General features: G+C 46.8%; 1 protein-coding gene across 1 annotated transcript in view; it reads right to left on the bottom strand.

Moving 5' to 3' along the window:
* LOC146808515 (extracellular calcium-sensing receptor-like) overlaps window positions 1-23831 on the bottom strand; it is a 107346-nt gene extending 83515 nt beyond the window's left edge. Inside the window, exon 1 of the mRNA XM_085623970.1 lies at window positions 23756-23831. Within this exon, the coding sequence (XP_085480096.1) occupies window positions 23756-23831 (76 nt within the window). The remainder of the gene's footprint in view (window positions 1-23755) is intronic.
* Window positions 23832-24366: the final 535 nt, after the last annotated feature.

Below are 24366 nucleotides of genomic sequence, written 5' to 3'. Positions count from 1 at the left end.
CCCACAAGCCCAACAGCAGCACATCAGCAAATGACATTCTCTGCCACATGGACTTGCTGGTCACTGTCTGACCAATGTTGACAAAGACTGTGGCATTGACTCTGATGATTTCCAATGGCAAGGACACCAACTCCCCCAGTGAACTTTGGATTCCACACACCCGGAAAGCCCCTCTTGTCATACCCCCCCCAACACGTACCCCAACACAAATAAAAACTTACATGATCAAGAGATGATGCCTACATTTTGCATTATTACCTTTCATGTGTCTTGTAAAGTCTAACCATGCCTGAGTTCTCATATGACTTCAACCATCCATACCCTGGGGCCTGAGTCTGGCACAGGACACACATGGGTCACAATGTATTAGGCAAGACAGACATGGAGCACCATACACACCCGTGATGGGCCCAACCAGCTGAGGGGGTGGCTGCACAACCGTGCCGACAGACATATTGAGTACAGCAACAGTCATGCGCAGAGGTCAGGGATCATGTGGAGTGTCCTGGGGGGCACCCAGGTATGTGTAGATAGGTGGCAGAACCATGTCCTGCAAGCTTGAGTCAGGTGGATGCAGAGAATGGTGGCCTGGCCAACATTGGATGCATGGGGATGGCACATGTCACAATACCCACACAGTCATGGACATCATGCACAATACAGAGTCTAATCCCAGACAAAAAGCTTGCATCTTGCTACTCTACACATAGACACATAGCCACTATAACTGAAAACCATGCCAGACATGCCGTATGCACCGTGGCAACACACCAGCATTGACTGAGAAGAGGCACCTTGGAGGCATAGGGACACCTTTATTAGTCATGTATTCCGGAATGCAGAGGCAACTCGGAGTACACATACACAGGTCATGTGGAGTGACATGTGGGTCCAACACTGGCACCCCCCTTCTGCACCACAAATGCTTGATATCCATGGAACTGGCACACAAGTGTCGGGTAACAGCTAAACACCCCCTGCTGCTCACGGAGAGCCTGCCATACACCATTGATCCTCTGATGTGGAAGTCCCACACCATGTCAAGCCAATGCAAACCGTATGTGTCCGAGGGCAGTGTTACACACATTGAGGCCATCATCACAATCCACTATCCCATTACAGATGACTGTCAACAAGTCTGACCATCTATTCAGGTGTATCCAGCTACATGTCATGTGTCCCATGGTGATGCGACATATCTGCAGAGGAACCAGACATCGACAGGGGCATTGTGCACACATCGTAAACAACTGCCACACCCAATACACCCCTGATGCATCCCTTACCCTAAGGAGACTTCCAAACTTGTCCGTGCGTGTAACGCTGAGTCAGCACACGATGACGTGTCCATGAGGAATAGCAGTGCCACAACAATGCAACCAGCAGACGGCATGCGCAAGTACCTGGGGATGAGAGACACACAAGAAGTCAGCCACAAAAACACATCCACTTGCATGTGCATGTACTCGACACATGTAAGGATGACAACATGCTAGGTCACAATTATGACTGTGGAAATACACTCATCACTGGCACCATCACTCGAGTGACACATCCAAACACACCTCTGACTCACGTGGCATACATGCAGATGGACACACACATCGCAACACATGCCACACGGGGACCAATGCATGCACACTCAGACACTGGTACTCACCACTAAGCAAAGAAGTCGCGTATGAGCCGACTCTGGATGTCCTCTTGCGGAACCACATCCTCTACATCACTAGCCCCATTGCCAAGCCCTTCGTCCTCCACGGGTGGATGGTCCTGATCATCTTGATCCAGGATGAGTGGCACAGCTTTCTCAACTGCCATGTTGTGCAGCATGCAGCAGACTATGAAGATTTTACAGACCTTCGCCGGGGCATATGGGAGGTTGCCGCCGGTCTTGTGTAGGCACCTGAATCGGCTCTTCAGGAGGCCAAATGTCCTCTCTATCACTCGCCTTGTCCGGCCATGGGCGGTGTTGTAGCGGAGCTGGGCCGGCGTGCTGGGGTTGCGGAGAGGTGTGATCAGCCATGGCATGTTGGGATAGCCAGCGTCCCCTACATGGAAACCACATGGACATAAGTAGGACAGGAGAAGCGGTCGGGCTGGAAGTCTACGCAAAATACAGGACAGACAGAGTGTACCCACCAACAACACATGCTCGTTCGTTGCGCAGCTGCGTCATCATTTCAGGCACCCTGCTACGCCTCATGATGTAGGCATCGTGTGCTGATCCTGGAAAACGAGCACAGACATGTGAAATCACCATGTTGGACAGACACACCACAAGGGCATTGATGGAGTGGTAGTGCTAGCGATTCCTGTACGCTACCTCCTGTGCCTGTGGTGATACCAAAGCCACATGTGTCCCATCTATGGACCCAATGACATGGGACATCCCTCCCAGGGCATAGAATCCACGCTTGACAACAGTCAACTGTTCAGGAGTTGGGAAATGGATGAACTCATCCAGGTGAAGCAACATGGCCTCTAAAAAATCATGCAGCACACGGCTGAACATGCTCTGGGACATGCCACCAACATGAGCTATGGTATATTGAAAGGTACCCGTGGCAAGAAAATGTAGGGCTGCCATTACCTTCAGCTTGGGTGTCAGTGCCGTAGGATACCTGTGCAGCGGTTGCAGGTGTGGTGCCAGCCTTGCCGTCAACTCCTCAATCAACGGTTGGGGGAAGCGGTAGCAGCGTATACAGTCATTCTCCCGCATGTCAGCCAAGTCCGGAATTGGTCGGGGAAGAGGCGGCGCTCTGCAGTAATTTGGAAGTGACAAGGAAGAGTGAGTGCACCACAACAACAATTTATATGTACTGAGCACATGTTAATCTGTCAATACACATATGCTACATACGGAGTCAGGTATGTGCTACATGCCCTGGACACGTATGGCTGCCAGGTGACACTCCTACCAAGACCCAGCTACACACGGAGATTGTGAACCTCCACATCCCATGGCATGGGACTAGCTGTGTCCCAGTGTAAGTGAACAGCCAGATGCAATACAGGAGTGACATACATCAACATATCAGCAGAAGTAGGATGTTGATTGCAGAGACAGGTAGCGGAACACTAGAGCCACAGGTCACATGACATTACACTAGGACAGCCTACACACCTTGCCATGAAGGTGTACATGTCATGACTGACCACACATACATTGAGAGGATGCAGACAGGTCCTTGTTACGCTACTCCGTGTCACATGCATACATACACACCTTACATCCGATACCACATGTGGCCTGGTGTGCGTAACAGTGTGCCACGGCCATCTACACACAGACACATGTTGGTTGCAGCAACAGCAGATGCTTTTGAGGGAACACCAACATCAAGCTAATGTGAACACACCACACATACATGACATAGTCACATCGTGCAATGTGGGTAGTCACATGTCAGGTGTGGCAACCCCTGTAGCTGGCATCAGGGGACACTTGCGTGTGTTGTTGACTGTGCCATGCCAGTGACGCTCATCTCAAGTGTGCTGTACGACATGCACACATGTCAAAGGAGTGAAGGGCATGTCTGGCACATAGTACACCGTCACACATAACATCTGTACACATCTCATCATACATCTATTGCCTTCACAACTCAGGAGTAATGTGCCACATCACAGCCTTTCACACCTGTGCCCCACACATGTAGTACTGCACAGACAATGCCTTGATGTCCATCCATGGACAAGTATGTCAGCTCTATTCCTTTCTGTGTGCTGCCTGTCACCACTGTTATGTGTGTAAGGCACCGTACATTCGCTCTGAGGGCGTGTGTACGTTCCCTATCACTATGGGAGTGCTGCCGTAGGCCTACCCATAGTGATAGTGAGCGTACAGGCGTGTGTACGGTCCGTAACACTATGGGTACGCATACGCGAGCACACCCATAGTGATAGTGAGCGTACAGGCGTGTCTATGGTCCGTATCACTATGGGTACGCATACGCGAGCACACCCATAGTGATAGTGAGCGTACAGGCGTGTGTACGGTCCGTATCACTATGGGTACGCATACGCGAGCACACCCATAGTGATAGTGAGCGTACAGGCGTGTGTACGGTCCGTATCACTATGGGTACGCATACGCGAGCACACCCATAGTGATAGTGAGCGTACAGGCGTGTGTACGGTCCGTATCACTATGGGTACGCATACGCGAGCAAACCCATAGTGATAGTGAGCGTACACGCGTGTGTACGGTCCGTATCACTATGGGTACGCATACGCGAGCACACCCATAGTGATAGTGAGCGTACAGGCGTGTGTATGGTCCGTATCACTATGGGTACGCATACGCGAGCAAACCCATATTGATAGTGAGCGTACACGCGTGTGTACGGTCCGTATCACTATGGGTACGCATACGCGAGTAAACCCATAGTGATGCGGAACATACACACGCCTGTACGCTCACTATCACTATGGGTGTGCTCGCGTATGCGTACCCATAGTGATACAGACCGTACACACGCCTGTACGGGCCGTTGCCATGCATTTGGGGTGCCCTAGGGCCCCAGAACGCACCGTACCTGTGTGTGAATCTCCAAATTACATAGGGGACACATGAGGGACAAGTATAAAGCCCTACATGCATGCTGGTTGTCATGGAGGCTAAGTTTAAAGTTTGAATTTTTTTCATCAGGTGCCCAGCAAAAGTCGGTTTGAATGAATCTACTTTGTTGCAAAGTGGTTGTGGAGTTTACATTACGCTCAAGAAAAAAAAAGAGCAAAGCCACTGACTGTGCTAGGTTTAAATGGATTGGAGGAAACATAGGATGCAAATGTGAGTGACCAATCACTCTGTACTCCTGTGCATGAAACAGGCCAGCAAGGCAGATATAAGGCAGCCAGGTCCCATGAGAGAGCATTTGCCTGCACATCTTTTGATTCTACACACTGCTGCTGCTCGTGATTCCCTGGCACCATGTCAAGGTCTTTGGAGAGGTCACAGCCTTTCACCCTGGAGGAGAATCTGGCATTGCTGGATGTGATCCTCCCACAGTACCCCATGCTGTATGGGCGACCAGGGTTTCAGGTGAGTGCAGAGTCCACTAGCACAGACTGTGTCCCTTTTTTGTGACTGGGACTTCTGTCATTGTGTCCAGGTGTGACACACATTCATTGTACTGTAGAGTGGGTCCCAGGGGGGGGAATGCCTGATGTCTCCCAGCCAGAGCATGCTGTGGTGCATGTCTGCCGTCCTCACTTGCATTTTGTTTACTGTGACAATCACTGCATGGTGCATGCCACATTCTGCCTGTCTAATCCTCCTGGGAATGTTGCTTCTACAGTCCTCATGTGATTATGTGGTCAGCCCAGTGTGACAGGTGACTGTACCCACAGATGTGTGTTAGTTCAGTGTACCTGTGCTGAGAGTGTCCACATGATGTGTTCGTACCCTGGACATCGGTGTGTGTGTAAGTCCCCTGTCATGTGGGTGGGTGCATATGTGGAGTGTAGCACCCAAGCTGCATGAGGGATGGATATACCCTGCCCATCTGATGCGAGCAGGGAGCAGTGCTGTGTGTCTGACGTGCAGAGCCAGCCCCACACCTGTGAGCCCCCCCAGTCTAGTGGCACATGTGCAGAGTGAGGTTTGTAGCTGCATTTGGCAATGGCAGGTGAATGTCCTGTGCCTGTGTGTGTCTGTGTACTCTGCTGAGGTAGCGTCAGTGGCCTGTGGCATGTGACTGCTTTGAGGTGCTGCACATAATCCTGGTGTACCTTCTGATGCACAGTGTGAGTCTGGATCATTTATTGTGTCGTACCCCTCATGCCACCTGTGTACTTTCAATGGCACGTGGTGCATTTGCCATTACACAGAGAAAAATGTCCCTATGACAAAGGTGCAATGCTTTTGCTGCATACTATGCCTTGTTGAAACCAGCAAAATTGTACTAATGTGTGTCTCTGTGACATGTGGCAGGTGTATTGATGTAGTCTCACTTTTTCAACCCCACAGGTAGGCGCCGCTGCCAAGGAGCAGATCTGGAGGGACGCCGTCAGTGCCGTGAGGAGGACGGAGGGTCGCAAGCGGCACCTGGCCCAGGTGAGAAAGCGCTGGCAGGATATCCGGTGCTGGATGCGGAGGATCGCACGGGTCCTGCTGGGGGACTCACCTGTGGGACCTAAGAACCATGGGCGTCGCCGTCTGACCCACATCCACAAGCGTGTGCTGGCGGTGGTCTTTCCAGACATGGACAGGCGCTTACGGGAGAAGCAGCAGCAGGAAGGGGGTAGGTACATGTGTGTTTGTTGTATGTCACCAGCATTTGTAAGTGCGCAGTTGCATGGATACACTGCCAGTGTTTAAATGTGCGGTGCAGGTCCTGTCACCCACAGTATAGCGGTGCTGTCCTTCCTCCCTTCCCCTCCTTGCCATGTGTTCCCTGGTCTGTGTGTAGTCACTCTTTCACAAGGTCATCTGGGCTGGCAGTTTATCCATGTGACCAATGCTTGCAGCATCATGTGTGGGGGTGGTGTGTAACAGGTTTTGGGACCTTGCCTGTGCCCTGTCCAGTTCAGTACTTGTGGGGTCCATGTCAATTGGCACTGATGCTGAGTCCAGACATAGGAGTATGTCTCTGAAGTGTAATGCCTTACAGCAAGCATGTCCTATGTTGTGGCCTGTGACATGATGTGCATGAGTGTGCGATACGCAAAGTGCAGGGATGGTGGCCTGTGTTGCAGTCATTACCATTCAGGACCATGGAATATTGTGGCCACTACTGTCCCCTGTGGCATATTTTGCTAGGTATCATGTGTGTCATCACAATATGTGGACACTCTCAGTGTCTACAGCATAGGATGTGCTCTGTGCCATTGTCCCCTGGCACCATGTATATTTACGTAACGTGTTCTACAAGTGTCCACTGTACAGCCTGACCTAATTCTCCTCGTTCATACTCACGGTGGCTAGTGCCTGTGTGTCTTGTTACAATTACTGATGATGGGCATTTGTAAATGAGATCGTTGTACAGGCGCACATGGGGTATTTTGGGTCCAATATGGGTTTCTGGCAGCCCATGTGTATTTCTCCCAGACTAAGAGATGCAAGTGCTTCCTGTGTCTCCGGTTGGTGCGGGCAAGGCCTACATGTCGACACCTGAAATCTCATTGCTCGGTCTGGCCAGTGTGTGATGTTTGTCTGGACATACACTCAAGGTGCAGTGTCCCATTCATGTTGGGCATGTCTTTAAGTATTACCTTTGCAGCAAGTGCCTCAAGTTCATGGAGATGGTCCCTGCTCATCCCTAGTTACGGCAACGCTGTGTGGTGCAGATGCAGTGCTGGATTGTCCCCAGAGCCTGGCTCCTCTGTCCAAATCCATATCATGTCATTTGCAAATGTGTCATGCTCTCCATAGTTTCTCAGTGGCATGGTGGATGAACCAACTGTGTGTTGCAGGGCCTATATATGTACCTTGTATTGTAGATGTTACTCATCTTTCATTTCAGGCTATGCACTGTAACCTATGTAGATTTGACTCATGTGACATATGTATACAGGTGTCTGATTAATTCCTGTTTATTCACCTTGCCCACAGCATCGTCGGGGGACACGGATGGAGACACCGGCACGGACCGTGCGGAGGGACCGGGCACCAGTGCCAGCAGTGACACCTTAGCTGGCACATCGAGTGGAACTGAGGCCGAGGGGAGTGAGCCGGAGGACCTGTCCACTGCCACCACAGATTATGAAGCTGACGGGTCCGAGGCTGAGCACTCCGAGGGGGCGGAGGCTGCTCCAACAGCTGACAGCAGCACAACATCTCTCCCCGCCCCCTCCATTGCCATCGCCGGCCTCCCACTTGCTCGTGTCCCTTCCTGGCGTGCTAGGTCACCACGTGTCTCCTTCCTGCCAGGCACCGCACCCCCTGCCCCTGTATCCACTGCTGCCGCCAATGCCGAGTCTGTGGACATCCTGCGGCAGTTGCAGGTTGGTCAGGCTGCGATGCTTAATGTCCTCCATGGCCACAGCCAAGTGCTCACCAACATGGAGGCATACTTGGATGGCATTTCAGCATCGCAGTCTGACCAACGCAACTTGCTGCGGTCTATCGACACTGACTGCAGCAGTGGGTCTCCTGCAGCACTTCGTCCCACCCCCTACCCATGCCCCATCCACACTTCCCACTCCTATGCCTGTCCCACGTACACCCAGACGTCAGCATGCACACACCCCACCAGACACAGGCACCACACCAGCAGGGAAGGACAAGCGTACACCTCCTGGCACGCACACACAGGGTGAAGTAGGCACACCCACTGGGTCGGGGGGCAAACATAAGACACGCAGCCAGAGTGGGAGTCCGCATTCTGCGAAATCCACTCCCTCCAAATCCACTCCCCTCAGCTCTCCTGGCCACAAATCCAGCAAGGACTCCTTCATGGCCGCTCTGTCCCTGAGCCCAACAGTGACACCACCCCGCAAGCGGTCAAAGGAGTCCCCGGTCAGGGTGGTTATGTTATGTTATGTTACCTAGTTTTATATAGCGCTCAGCTGCCCCAGCAAAGGGGCGTCCCGGCGCTTCTTGAACAAACAAACTAGCAAACAACGATTCAAAGAAAAGGAGCCCCCGCCCCCTGTCCACACCCTCCCCGGGTAGCGCTGCGACCCATCCCTGTGACCCCCCCCCCCTCCTTGGGGCCTGTGGTTCCTTCGGGTGCAGGGGAGACGCTGAGCGACCTGGCAGTAGTGTGCAGCGCCGTGCTCGAATCCACCTTTGGCGCTGCCCCACCCCCTGTGTTGGAGTCGTCCGTCCCTGCACCCACAACACCTCCCCTTGCCCCTCCTGTCCCTGCGGTGCCTGGTCCTTCCCCCCAACATGATGCCCCCCCCTGTGGAAGACAAAGGAGTCTGACTGTGCAGGCAAGCTAGGGGACACACGTACCACTGTGTCCTCCATCAGGATTGGAGTCATGGACTGCCCTATGGGCCTTGTATATATTGACATTTATGATGATTATAACTTACATCCTGCTGAATAAAGCAATTTGTTTTTTCCTTTGAACACTACTGTTTATCTGGTATTGCTGTTGGTGGACCTGCTCCATGATTTTGGGTGGTGATAATGTGTTGGGTGTGTGGGAAATGTAGTCTTGTCCTGGTCATAGGGTGGACCCTGGTATCTGTGTGCCATCACAAGCTGTTGGCTAAATTACTTTGTTCATGTGAACAGTTACTGCATGGTGACATCGTCCCAAGGTGTGTTCCTTCCTCTGTGTAACCTGACATCTTCCCTGCAGGGCGTTTCCACTATGTGGTGCTGAGCTGTGTCTACATCAGCTGGGGGTGTGACGGACTCCTTCAACTTTGCACATGCATGCTGAGCGATGTCTCCACTTGCATCATTCGTGGCATCCTTGGTGGTCACTGTACTTGTGTATGTAGACTGTTGACAAGACTTCATGTGGACATGTTCTCTTTTAGGCCCTATGCATGTGTGTACTCCCAGCCTCGCACACATGTGGTACATGTACTGCAGGGTCTTTGTGCACCTGACTGACATTTGTGGGCATTGTATCTGTGGGTACTCCACCATTTGCGTTCCATGGGCACTGCTGGGAGGACTCTGCACCCACCCCTCCTGCGTCTGGGCACTGCTGGGAGGACTCTGCACCCACCCCTCCTGCATCTGGGCACTGCTGGGGGGACTCTACACCCACCCCTCCTGCGTCTGGGCACTGCTGGGAGGACTCTGCACCCACCCCTCCTTCGTCTGGGCACTGCTGGGAGGACTCTACACCCACCCCTCCTGCGTCTGGGCACTGCTGGGAGGACTCTACACCCACCCCTCCTGCGTCTGGGCACTGCTGGGGGGACTCTACACCCACCCCTCCTGCGTCTGGGCTCTGCTGGGAGGACTCTGCACCCACCCCTCCTGCGTCTGGGCACTGCTGGGAGGACTCTACACCCACCCCTCCTGTGTCTGGGCACTGCTGGGAGGACTCTGCACCCACCCCTCCTGCGTCTGGGCATGTACGCTCCATACATACACTGTTGGGGTGGGGGTACGCTCCATACATACGCGGGTGGGGGTACGGTCCGTACATACACGGGTGGGGTGGGGGTAAGCTCCATACATACGCGGGTGGGGGTACGGTCCATTCATACACGGGTGGGGGTACGGTCCGTACATACACTGTTGGGGTGGGGGTACGCTCCATACATACACGGGTGGGGGTACGGTCCATACATACACTGTTGGGGTGGGGGTACGCTCCATACATATGCGGGTGGGGGTACGGTCCATTCATACACGGGTGGGGGTACGGTCCGTACATACACTGTTGGGGTGGAGGTACGCTCCATACATACGCGGGTGTGGGTACGGTCCCGTACATACACTGTTGGGGTGGGGGTACGCTCCATATAGACGCGGGTGTGGGTACGGTCCGTACATTCACTGTTGGGGTGGGGGTACGCTCCATACATACGCGGGTGAGGGTACGGGCCGTACATACACTGTTGGGGTGGGGGTACACTCCATACATACGCGGGTGAGGGTACGGGCCGTACATACACTGTTGGGGTGGGGGTACGCTCCATACATACGCGGGTGGGGGTACGGTCCGTATATACACTGTTGGGGTGGGGGTACGCTCCATACATACGCGAGTGGGGGTACGGTCCGTACGTACCCGTGCCCACGCTGTGGAGTGCTTGTGCGGCCCGTACCCAGGCCTTTGGCACATGGGTACGGGCCGTACCGCCATTGTTGGGGTGACGTGGGTATGGGCGTGGTAAGACTCGTACCCACGCTCTTAAGGCGTGGGTACGGTACGTACCTGTATTGTTGTGTTGCCGGTTCGCGTCGTCGCCCACTTCCGTTGTGGCGGACGCTGGCGTTGCTGGACATGCCCCCACCCCCTCGAAGTGACCAGGGCCTGGAGGTCAGGTATGTCCAGGGCATGTGTGCTGTGTGACTTGGGTGGGGGTTTTGTGTCCTGCCCCTGCCCCCCCACCCCCCTTTGCCCCTGGGTGTTGTTCTGACCTTCTGCGGCGTCTGCGTCGGTACCTGTAGAGGAGGTCGACTGCTATGAGGGCCGGGATGACACGTAGGTTCGGGTCCATGTCTGTCCGTCGCGTACAGGTGCTCCTTGTGCGCGTCGTCCTGATTTCCCGGCAGTTTTTGGCTGCCGGAAAATATTCTCCGCGCGAGATGACGTCGCTGCGAATCGTACTTCCTGGTTCGTGGAACGCAGGCTGCATACGTCCCGACGTCACGTTGGAGCTTTTCCAGATGTCATTTGTATGTTTATTTTCCTCGGTTGGTGTTTTGTACGACTCGTACGGAAATAGTGTTTCCGTGCGAATCGTACTTGCATGTTTGTAAAGTTTTACAACCGGGTACGAGTCGGACGGAGAAAAGCCTCCGTCCGACGGTTCGTACCCGGTTTCTCCAGGATCCTAATCGGCACCTCAACCTAACATGTTACAAAGACATTCAATACTACATATGCTCTTATATAGTTAGTTGTATAACATGTTTAAAATGTTATCTAAAACACACTAATTTAACTACAAACTCTTATATTTATATTTAAAAGGATAGCATTACTATTTTAAATACTATTAACAAATAACAAATGTTTTAACCATTCAAAAACTTTAAACAATAAAAAAAGAAACAGAAAATTAACAGCAATACATTTTGACAACATTTTAAACATTCTAAACTTACATTTAAACATGATTTTATTTTTGTTAAATTGTTCAATTTTAAATATATTTTAATTCATTATTTGTGTTAATATGCAAATATCTCAAAATAGTCTACTTATATAAAAATATACATTTGTATATTTTTAATATGAAATAACATATTCTTTTTAAAACCATACCATTATTATATATATTAATTACCTTCACATTAAAATATATTAATATATGTTATGCTAAAACAAACAAATTAAAAATTATGTTTACCTTATAAGTTAACATTTAAATATATATTTTTTTAAAGCTCCCACGCTTTAGTCCCTGAAAACCCAATATTCTGCTACTAAACTATCCACGGCATGTGAGGATGGGCACAGACAGGCTTGCCTTTGTCATACAAGTTATGCATCAGTTTGGCATCATATATAATTAGCAGCATACTAAGGTGCAACACCACTTAACATTAGATGTGTTTGAATATATTAAGGATCAGAAATTATTTTTAGGAGCAAAATCACTTTTAGGTGCAAAATCATGATTAGTACCATGTAAGCAGCACTGTTGTATCTTATTTAAGAGAAAAACTCCATTTATGTGCACAGTTTTGTTAACACTTTAAAGCACCGTTGGTGTCTAGAACAATTTAGGAACCCTGGATGCTCTACTGGATTAAAGAGTATAAGCAAGAAACATTTACTGGATACATTATAATAACTCAAATATATCAAGAAATAAAAATTTGATTTACAAATCTTTCTGTTGTCTCCTATAAGAATGACTCAAGGACTGTACAGCCAAAGGTTCTTGTAGTGCTCCCTACTTACTCCCCAAAGCTCCTGTCTATTCTCTGGATGATAAGACCATTCCCTATGTTGGTATCACTCACACCAAAAAGATGTTTGATAAGGATCTGCCAAAATACCAGAAGATATCTAACTTAAGACCTTCTATCTATGTTTTACTCCATCCTTTATTGTGTTGTGATGCCTGTTTTCTGCAGTGGTGTGAGGGTGATATAGCAAGATGATAGGATGGTGTTTGCACAAAGCAAACCACGCAAAAACTCCTGTTTATGCCATACTTGCTCAAATAGACCTTGGTGTCAAACTGAGGCTTACACTCCAATCATCAAATTTAGCATTTCAATAACAGTGAAGCATATTGTGCCCCACAGTAAAAACAGAGAAGAGAAAAATTGAAAATACTAAAGGTTTGTTAAACAATTGGTAACATTTCTGTCTCAAATCAGTGAATTTTGTCAAAAAAAATAATCAACTAATTACAGCATTGACGTAGATCAGTCATGCATGTAAAGATAACAATTAAAAGTTCAGTTATTTAAAGGCAGAAATTGGTACGTGAAGATTTAATTCCCCTGAAAGGGAAACTCACCATGGTAATTTAAAGGGACAGTTAAAGTGGAGAAATTTGTAATCAGCTGGTTTCAGCATATATAGATCTCAAATAGAACCAGATCAAATTTCCAAGTAGAATAAAGCTAAGAGAGCTCGCTGTAGAAAGTAACTTTATGAGCAGCTAGAAAAGTAGTGAAAAGCAAGGAAAGTTTGCCTTCAAGTGTGGACGGGATAGTGTCTCAAGACAGTGCCTAACTAATACCACAGCACACACTTAAATGATACAATTAGGAGGAAAGATCATCTCTCACGTTTCTCATGGATCTGAGAGCGAATCAGCAAACAAGACATGCATTGAGCCTGATATAGTCCTCCTTCGCATGGATTGTACAAAGCCATCTTCTTTCTTCATTCTTCCTCACTGCCCTCACTGTATCCCACAAAGGAGTATTTGCCATCCCTTTTATAATGCTTGCAGTTGCAGAAAATCATCTGCCAATCCAATTGGTGGTAACAATTTGTCCTTTAAACTGTAAGCTAACAAATAATAGCTATTTTAATGAGAATACAGTGACTCTGGATCATGAAACAAAAAGAGGATTGGACACTGCATGCAGAAATGCAACTTATATTTTTAAAATGGCAGCAGGCACTTTGGCCTACCTATGGACATGCTTAGGAGTACATATCCTAACTACTGTCAAACAAACCATATCATTCACTCATTTTGATAAATCTTGGTATAAAATAATGATTGCACACATGTGAATATATGTTATCTAAGTTACAGATTAATATATGATTAAATGCAAATAAATAATTGTGACACTGTGTCACCAAGGGGCTAAGATCGTTGACAGTCAAGGAGTTCCTGTCAATCTGTGATCTTCTGAACTACCCCGCCCACTCTTATTGGCACTGGTTCGCTGGGCTTAAAGTTGTTTTAGCCCCGCTTTTCCCTGCCCTCCTTATGCTTTGCCCGTCCTGTACTTATTGCCAGATCGCTCATGTGTTTTCATAGCCACGCACGCTGTAGCTCCTCCAATACGTTTTTCAACACCATGACCACTCCCATTATAACCACCGTTAGCACCACAAGTATTTCCATTACTACCAAAACTAATACAATCACCACCATTACTACCACCACAATTATGGATAGCACTACAACTATCACCATTACCAACAGCACATTACCCCCGAACCATTACCACCAGCAACACTAATGCTACCACCACCATCAGTACAACCACCATTGAAACAATTACTATCACTACCATTTCCTCCACCATCGTCAATATCACTGCCACTACTATCAAAGCTACCACTATTTCCACCACCAAACTTCTACCACAATACCACTACCATCAATACTAGCACCATTGCGATCACTGTTTCTACCACCAGTATTACCGTCTTCACCATTACCACTATCATTACTTTTTCGTGTTGTGTCAGTCATTGGTGTGTTGATGCGGGGTGCATGTTTAGAAGTACTGGTTAATTGGATATTAATCTGTATGTTTGAATCAGATGGAAGCTTGTACGTTGCATCCTTTTTGCAGTATTTTTGCTTGGTGCATGTCGTTGTAAGAGGAGGCAGTGACCTCCTAGCATGAATCCTGTTATGCTGTGAAATGTGTTTTCTCATAAAGATAGCTAGCTCAGCAATACCAATGCTAAGAATCATACAACATTTACTGCTTGTGGAGTTGTATTGTCGTACTCAATAAATACTTCTTCAAATTACCAGCCATCTATTTTCATCTACCTGTGTGCAGAATATTCACATACTACACCTGTAACGGCAGAGAAGAATACTTGGCTTGATCCAAAGGGCATCCAAAATGAATCAGTAGAACTTGATCTACTCTAGAGTTTCAAAATATCCACATACAAATGTTTTTACATGCAATGTATATAAATGGTACTAATTTTGAGATAATTGGGAGCCAATCCACAATATAGGCGTACCCAAGTGCCACAGAAATGAGTTACAGAAAGAGTGCTGACTCTATATTGTTTTAATATTTATTTCCGCTCTCCTTCAGAGTAGTGGTTTTGCTTTGATGGCAGTATACAGCTAGGTCTTCACAGGTAGCCATACTCCACTGCTGGAGTGGAAATAGAAGGAATGGGCGGGGTTTGTAGTGATGCAACACACCAAGAGGTAGTAGAATAATCATTTTATTCATAATTAGCTCCGTACAAACAAGGATGTTCACAGCTGAAGGTGAAACTCCACAATGCTGCGTTATTCTATGACAAAGCATAAATAAACATCCCCCTTTCTACAAACAAAAACAAATTAACTATACCACAAGCTATCTACTTAAATATGAATAACCTCAAACACCCATAGAGCAGGAGATGCCAAAGTCATGTAGCTGCATACACATTACTCACTCACACACACAATCATCCAGACCTTTGGTTGCTCTGATAACCCTTCCATACCTGCTAGATTTTCTAGTACTCACTGGTAACCTCTACAGTATGACTCAACAAACCCTCCCTTCCTCATCCAAGTCAGATGTTTTTTCCTCACCGTCCACCACATTTTTCCTCAACTCTTCCTCACACCCTCCATCACCAGCATGGTCCTTGCCCTTACATTTGTGTGCAAGCAACATCCGACTGACCGGTATTTGAGGTTGCTGACTTTCTTGTTCTAATGTAGGTAATGATTCTAACCACCAATATTTATTCAAACCTTCTCCACTCACCATTGCATCCACATTCTCGTCTTTAATAACTTTCCTTTTCCCATGACAGGAAACCTAAAAGCAACTCATGCGATGAATACTCCTGTCTTCTAACTTTACAGTGTTTTTCATGACTTTTCCAATAGCCTTGGGCTCACTAAACCAACTCTGTCCTTTAATAAGTTTCCTTTTTGATTTCACTCGGACCCATTGTCCTTCATTGAGCTGTACATCCTTAGTGTTATGTTTACCTTTTATTCTTGTCTTGTGATGTTAAAAAGCTTTTCCTTATATCTTCAACATCCCTCTCAAATGTTCTACTTCTTTTCATCCACCCAGAGTTTATCCTTGAATGCTGTACTCTGCCACGCATCAATCCAAAATGGATCTCACCTACAGTCTCATGGTACCACATCATCTTCTTTAATTCACTTTCACAATCCTTTCTCCCTTTACTTGCCAGTTGTATAATGGGTTTTATTACTCTGTTCACCGTCTCCACAATTGCGTTCCCCATGGGATGATATAAAGCTGCACATTTTTGTTCAACACCTACTAATTTCATAAAAGACTTAATTTCTTCTGACTTAAACTGTACCTCATTATCAGTTTAAATAGATGCTGGGAAACCTTCTCTGATGAAAACATCCTCCAGAAACGTAAAGACAGTGATAGTATCTCTAATTCCATCCATCTTGTGAACATGTCATCAAGGACTAAAATGTACTTGCATGAACCAAAATGCCACCCCATTGGTCCCACAATGTCCAACGCAATCTCTTCCTATGGCAAAACAGGACTTCGTAACTAAGACATGGGAGGATTCAATGTCTTTTTGGATTTTTCAGCATTGTCCCATTCTGCAAATCTTCTAACAGATCTTTAAATGTCTAAATCCACACTGTGCCAACAGTATAGTGATTTTATGTTTCTTTTGGTACAGGTGATACCATGATGGCCTTCATGACCCATAAGAATACCATTTGTCAAGCATTGTCTTGGGGGATATAATTTTCTCTCCTCTGAAAATTAACTCTGCATCCATACACCTCTCATCTCTTACTTCCCAAAATGCTCCTAACTCTCCTTCCCACTCACTCTTTTGATCCTCCATTGACAATTTATTTTTCTACTGTCCTTAAAATTTCATCATCATTGTATGCCATATCATATTCTTCTTTTTGCAAGCTGCTGGTATCTAAAAATATCCCAGCTACACAATGAAACCGTGGTTACTGCATGGAACCGCGGTCACTTTGGAACGTTGCACACGTGTGCGTTTGTTTTACAGGGGCTTTCTATCTTTTGTCAATCATCATCGAACTTGTGCACTATTCTGTTTAATGCCTGTTCGCTCCTAGTTCACAGGGACAGATTTAAAGTATTACCGCATGGTACTGCGGTCACTTTGATAGGCTGCACGACCGCACGTCAGTTTCACTTGTCTAACTGTCACCAAACACGGGTATTATTACGTTCATGGTCTCATGTTTGTTCATCCTTGAACGTGTCTACAGTATCGCCTAAACACTCGGTTCTGCCTGTTAAACATCCAACGAGCATTTTTATTTTTTCCAAGCAAGTTAACACCACACTAGTTGTTGAATGCATTCTTTCCAACACTATATACTCAGTTTTTATCTTGTTTTTAGGCACTGAGCACATCATTTTTATCACGTTTGGTTTCTTTCACAAAGGTTTATTTCTCTATTTTTCCACACACCTTTTCAGGGTTCACAACGCATATGACACCCCAACTATTTTTTGCCACACGGTTATCACTATTTATTACTTTGCTTTGACGCAGTTCCAGGACCAATAAATGTACCCACTTTTGTTTACAGGGAGAACCCCCTGAAGAAGGGCTGGTCCCGAAATCCATCGGGGATTTTTGTTTATACACCTGTGAAGCAAAATAAACGCTCAACTACTTATTGTCATGATGAATGAATACATACAAGCTATTCAAATTAATGGAATTTTCACTATTGGAATATGATCAGAATAAACCTAAGTGAAATATAACTAAGGAGAGTTAACTTTCTTATGCGACTCTGCGCACAGGAGTGCTTACGCCAGTTTGCCCTTCCAGTGGTGAAAGACTCTACTTTTTATCAGACCCCAATGATTGCAGCATCCAGCTCAATAATAGAATGGATTGTTACTGCGATTGTTCATGTTGAAGAATAGACAAATCCTGTTCTATTATGTCTATTGCAGAAGACACAATGTTGGCCAGTGAATACATTCTAGATGACAGTGTGGTCATACCATTCTCATACCATTGTCAACCACAGCCACGGCCAAAGCCTTCTCTAGGTTAACCCTATCAAGTTCATGTATTCTCCCAGCAGCCTCCTGCTGAGAGATCTTTCATACCTTTTTGGAAATAGCATACAAGAAGCACCTGTGACGTGGCTTCTGGGGACCTAACAAAAAAATTCCCTAAGATCCATATTGTCTTCGAGAAGAGATAAGTGTTGTTTCTCCTGGGACAGCGTCGATGTTCTTAGCCTATCTAGACATTACTTCTAGGCCTGGGCAGTGAACTTCACTCCGTTCACGGAGTTTGAAGAGTTTTCTGCACTCAGCGTAATGCAGAGGAGTTTTTTCCCTGCTCGCGCTCGCAAACAGTAGGTTCGCGAGCGCGAATCCTCATGCATAATAATTGAGGATTATTCCAAGAAACTGATCGACATTTATTCAGCACATATCTGGGTAAAAGGTCACTGTTAGAACCGTTAGGCAGTGCAAGGTAGGACAATGTAAGTAAAAGGTTGTTTGCTACCTAGGCCTAGATAGGGGTACATTGGGGCCCAAATCATCATTATTGCTTACACTAATTTGGATTTTAGCTTTATCCCTTCATCACAAATTTGATGCCCTAAATACACAACCACTTTTTCGGCAAACTTGCACCTGCTTTCTTCAGCAGTTATTCCATTGTCCCTGACAGTACTGAGTACTTCCCTGTGAATTACATCATGGTGCTTTCTATTTTTCCCTATTACTAGAATGTCGTCTTGGAAGAAAGTGACATCAGTCATATGGTTAAACAATTTTGACAATAATCTCTGAAACACCACAGCAGCTGAAGGCAATCTAAATGGCATGCTTTTGAATCGATAAAATCCAAACGTTGTACCGAAAGTTGTTAGATATCTCCTTTTGGGTTCCAAAACAACTTAGTGGTATGCCGCACACAAATCTAATGTGGAAAACCACCTAGCTTGCCTTGTTAGTGATAGCATTTCATCAATCCCGTAAAGGGGAAATTGATCTTCTGCAATATTATTGTTCAACCACCTTATGTCCACACATAGGTGCAGATTTCCTTTGGATTTTCAGGCTACGACCAATGTGGAAACCCATTCAGAGGATTTACTTGGTTCAGTGAGTTCAGATATTAGAAACTTCTCTAATTCTGTTTTCACCTCTATTCTGACAAGGAATGGTATATCACTGGCTTTGTGCACCTTAGGTGTGGTTCCTTCTATGAGATGTTTTGTGTGTAAAACCTTGGAGTTTTCCCATTTTCCCCATAAATACTGTGGGGAACTCTTGTAGCAACCAATTCTTAGTATCTTCACTCACACACGATATCAATACCTGTTCCACAATGTTGGGATCTAGTATTATGTGCAGTCTTTTTTGGCCCCACCATCCAAGAACAGACAATCCATCTTTGGCAATGTACAATTTACAAACAGCCTGCCTATCTTTGAATCTAAATACCAATTCTATGAAGCCTAAGATATTTATCCTCTCACCCATGTAGCTTTCAGGTGAGATATCTGATGGTTAGAAAGGAACACCAATCTTCCTAACAAAATGTTTTTCTCACACATTCTCCGCAATAATGGTGTAAATGGAACCAGAATCTACTGCAAGTTGTAACATAATTCCTCCGAACGATATCCAACACAACGGTTTACTAGATCCCTCTCTTGTGATACTTAAGACTAATTTCTACGATTACCTTTGTTTCACTTTCTCTGGCACCCGAGGAATTTTCCTCTTCACTATATCTCACATATTCAACCTTGGTACTGGACTTCTTCTTGGATTTCTTTCTGCATACCCTGGCATAATGTCCAATAGTACCACACTTCAAACACTTAGTAAGCTTTGCTGGACATTTTTCATATTTAGCTGAGTGTGTAAAACTACCACACCAGTAACACACAACATTGTCGGTCCTCTTAAAATCATTGTGATCTTCTGTCTTTTTATCACCTAATGTCCACTTTGTTGTCCACCACTTTTGTTTCTGTCAGAAGTTTTTCCTACCAAGTCACACTCTTTTTTCTTGTGATGAAGTGGCTTTTGCCCAACTTTCTGATAATTCTGCCTTTTTCACCATGGCAATGATGTCCTTGAGACTACCTTCTCCTTCATCCCTTAGTTCTTCCTGCATAGTCTTATTCTTGGTATATATAACAATTGGGTCACATACCAGCTCATGTCGCTAACCAAACCTGCATGTACTAGTTTTTTAAAGCCAAAACTTTCTCCTCAAAGCTTGCAAGTTTCTCTTGCTTTCTTTGAAAGAAAGCATGTCTGGTGACAGCAATGCACACTGAAGGCAAAAAGTGATCGTCAAGATCTAAAATAGCGGCTTTGAATACGTCCAGATCACCTCCTAATCTATCGTGTTTCTGCAATTCGTTGAATATAAGTAAACCTTCTTTCCCCAGACAAAACATAAAGGTTCTTTTCTTCCTATCCACTGTTAATGTATCACCAACATCCTCCAGATTGGCAGTATAATTGAGAAAATATTCCTTTCAGTTATTCCCTAAAACTGCAGGTTTCCTTAGGAATGGCTAAAAATTCCTTAGGTGAATATAAACGTAAAGCTGATCCTCTCCTGACACCTGATGCTTGATCACCTTCAGGTGCAGACATGACTGCAAAATCCGCACAATACGGTTGCTTTGGGAAAGAAAATAATGCTACTGTACATACAAAGTAAAAGTCTGCACTCTAATTTTATGTTGTAAAGATCCTTGCAATATGCCGAAAACAACAAGTCGTGGGCAAAAACCACTTTACCTTTCCTTCGGTGAACTTCACTTCCCCTCGGTTAAAATAATAGTGACGTTTTGTTGTGCTGACCGCTGTATTGTGGTGAGCTCCGAAAATATGGCCGCATGTGCGTGACCTTAATGTGAACCCAATTCACTGCATCCTCACGTAAATGACCTGTGCATGATGCCCCTTCTAGAGAATGACGTCAGAAGGGAACGCGACTCTTAAATTTGGATTACATAAATGTACTCACAATGCCAGTACACAAGAGCTGTCAAAATATGCTTGCAAACACTGAACAACGAATCCCGGCAGTGGGTGCCCAAACCAGGCAAACTTCAAAATCTCATCCTGTCACCAAAATGATGTAGTGATCCAACACACCAGGAAGTAGTAGAATAATCTTTTTATTCGTAAGTAGCTCAGTACAACCGAGGATGTTCACAGCTGCAGGTGAATGGGGACCCAGGGGGAACATGGCGCAAGCCGGTATCCCCCTGGGGTTTTTCGCACGGTGGAACAATCCATGCAGCGCGATAGGTAGGTAGGTTAAGGGGCGGGACTTAGAGGTAGGTTTTAAATAGGAGGGGTTTTTGGTGGGAGGGCACATTTGAAGGGAGGTTCAGTTAGCTTTTGTTGAGGTTGAGGTTGATGAGTGTTATTTTGTCATAGTGTTGTCACCTTTTTCCTCAGAGCGCCCCCCCTGTATGTACTTATCTTCACATTATGGCTGAGGTCGCTGCGGTTCTGGACGCGCTGTGTGTTCTGTGCGCTGCTGGTTGGAAGGACCTTCTGAGGCCCGGCGTGCCTCCAGCTGTGGCGTCAGGCGGGGAACGCCCAAGAAGAAATGCGGCTTTAGGAGTGGCTGAGGCGGTGGCTGCATGTTTGCCATTGCATGGCCGTGCTCCGCTACTGCCGGTAAATAGAGAACGAGTGGCGGTATTAAAGCACAACCGTGGCCATTCTTACTGGCGGTGCTCTTCGGCTCCTGATGGTGTGAAAGGTCAGTTGGGGCCGATTCCCGCCCCTCATGTGGGCCGGGTTAGGAGGCACGCATCACGGAGGGGTGGGGGCCGCCTCCCGGAGCCTTTCTGAGTCTTTCCCTCTGGGAGAGCTGGGGGGGGGCAGGGTTTCCCTGAAAAGGAGGCAAGTTCTTTTTCCTTTCCGGCAAGCCCCTCACCGGCAAAACGGGCTCATTTAACAACTCAGGCTCCTCCAAAGAAGAGCTCTTATTGTGATATGGGGGGTGCCCCAATTAATATAGCACCCCCAGTATTTACAAATAGTCGTTCTTCTGCTTTGATGGACTATTCCAGTGACAGTGAGGAAGAAGCTCTAAGGGAGCAGGTATTATTCCCAGCACATAAACATATGGGAAATAAACAGTTGAGTTCCAAGGTTACTGGGTCAGCTTTGGTGGGCTACAATCCAGATTTGGGGCAGTCCCCTGTGCCAAGAGCCCCCCCTGGTGGTAGCTCTCACGTGTCCAGTAGGGTTTCGCATGCTGTGGGTTAATTGGATCACACGGAGTCGGCAGTTGGTGAGGTTGTTCAGGAGGATTTTGATGAAGTTGATTTTTTTCCACACAGTGAGCATGCCGCTCCGACGCCTGAACAGTTGGGGGTTTTATCGGGAAGTGAGTTTATTTTGCCGACGTCTCGCCCTCCTCCTGGTTACCCTAATTTTAGTTTGACTCATCATTTGGGCCTCAATCTGGTCAGTGGGTGTGGCTGGAACATTCTAATTGGGGGTATGGGGTAACAGTTTAGATTTTACAGCGTCTTCTGGCAAGAGTGGCTTGAAGGTTTCAACATCAACAGGTTAACAGACAGTAGCTGGTACCTCCAGTCTCTTCAATGCGGAGCATTTTGCGGCTCTTGGTAAAAATGCGGATTTTAAGGGTACGGCCTGGCATTCGGAGCGGATGCCTGTGACCAATTGGAAGTTTTATGATGGGGGTGGGGATGGGGAAATGCCAGGAAGTAGTACAATTGACTTGGACATTTTGTATGAGCAATTTGATTATGGTGATGTTTATGATGATATACATGAAGGAGATTTTGGGGAAGTAATTGAGGGCAATGTACAGTCAGTAAGTCACGATCATGCTTTCTCGAAGGGAGGGTCGGGGGCAACCAATGTTTTTAGTGTGTTGCAGAGGTCAGGAGCGGACGGCGCAACACATCAGGAACAGTGACACGGTCATCATCAACGTGATGGTCCCAAAGAACTTCAGAAACGTGCTGTTCAGTTAATGACAGGTAAGACACATTGGTGGGCTTCTTGGTCACAACCCTCGACGGGCAAGCACAATACACGTTCTGTGGTTGTTGGGTATTCACCTTTGTCTGCGGTAGTGGGGGTGGGTGCTGGGGAGGGTGTCGTGGATGTGGCGCTTCAGTCAACAACGGCTAGTTGCGTGGCTGTGGTAAACAAGGAGACAAGTCAAAATAAAAAGCTGGATGATGTCAATAATTCCAGTAATGGATAGGTGAGGGGTGTTGATAATAACATTCATAAGAAGCTCCCTTAAATGGGTTTAGCTATGCCATTAGAGACGCATCTTTCAGATAAGATAAAAAACAGGATTTGCCAACACAAGTTTGTTGATGTGCTAAAACTACTGCATAGAGACATTCAGGCTAAGTAAGGGTCCAAGGAGGAGGAATGGGAGCTTTCTCGATGTCCGAGGGTTCCTAAGAACATTGAAAATTGGACTGCGGATTTTTGATACACGCGAGTGTGTATTGTGAGAAACATCAGGATAGGGCAATTGCTATGTTCAAATACATGTACATTATTCGCAAGGCCCAACTGCATTTTGGTGGTTTTGCGTAGCTCAGCTACGACGAGGAATTTAGGGCCAGAGTCAGAATATTCCACGACAAACCTTGGGGTGACGTCGACACGAAGCTTTGGCTTCAGTGGATGTCTTCTACCCAACCGCCTGCAATGACACATACAGCAAGTGGTTTACCAATTACATACCAGCCCTTTCAGCCTCGCCCCGCCCATATCGGGGCGGGTTGGTTTGGTAGAGGACAATTTCCAATATCAGGGGCATGTTGGAATTTTAACCAGGTATCTGCACCAGACAGTTCTGTAGATTCAAACATGAATGATCTCAATGTAGAGGTAAACATGCCATTACACAATGTTTCTCCAATCAGAGGTTTGGGGAGCAAGAGAGATTCCAGAGGGGAAGGGGATCAGTTTTTCAACCTACACCAAAGGGCTCATACGCCAATTAGGCTGTCGAGCCTTGAATCCTGGCTGGCTGATTACCCAGATACTGAAATTGCTTCCAAACTTTATTGGGGTTTTAAAGACGGGTTCAAGATTGGTTATCAAGGGCCAAGAGATGGTCGATGGGCTGATAACTTGAAATCTGCCAAGGAGTCACCACTGACGAAGCAGGTCAACGCCGTTCCTTCCTCCTGCTTCAACACCCTCGGCATGCTTCACAGGATCTACAAGTGGATCTCCACCGAAACGAGAAGGACGGTCACCCTGGCCCTCATCAGCAGCAGACTGGACTACGGAAACGTCCTCTATGCGGGAGCCCCGGCCAAACTCCTGAAACGGCTCCAACGCATCCA

The sequence above is a fragment of the Triturus cristatus genome, chromosome 8 (assembly GCF_964204655.1).
Source record: "Triturus cristatus chromosome 8, aTriCri1.1, whole genome shotgun sequence".
Classification (NCBI taxonomy): domain Eukaryota; kingdom Metazoa; phylum Chordata; class Amphibia; order Caudata; family Salamandridae; genus Triturus; species Triturus cristatus.
Note: the sequence above shows the minus strand (reverse complement) of the source record. Positions and strands in the feature narration are given on the sequence as shown.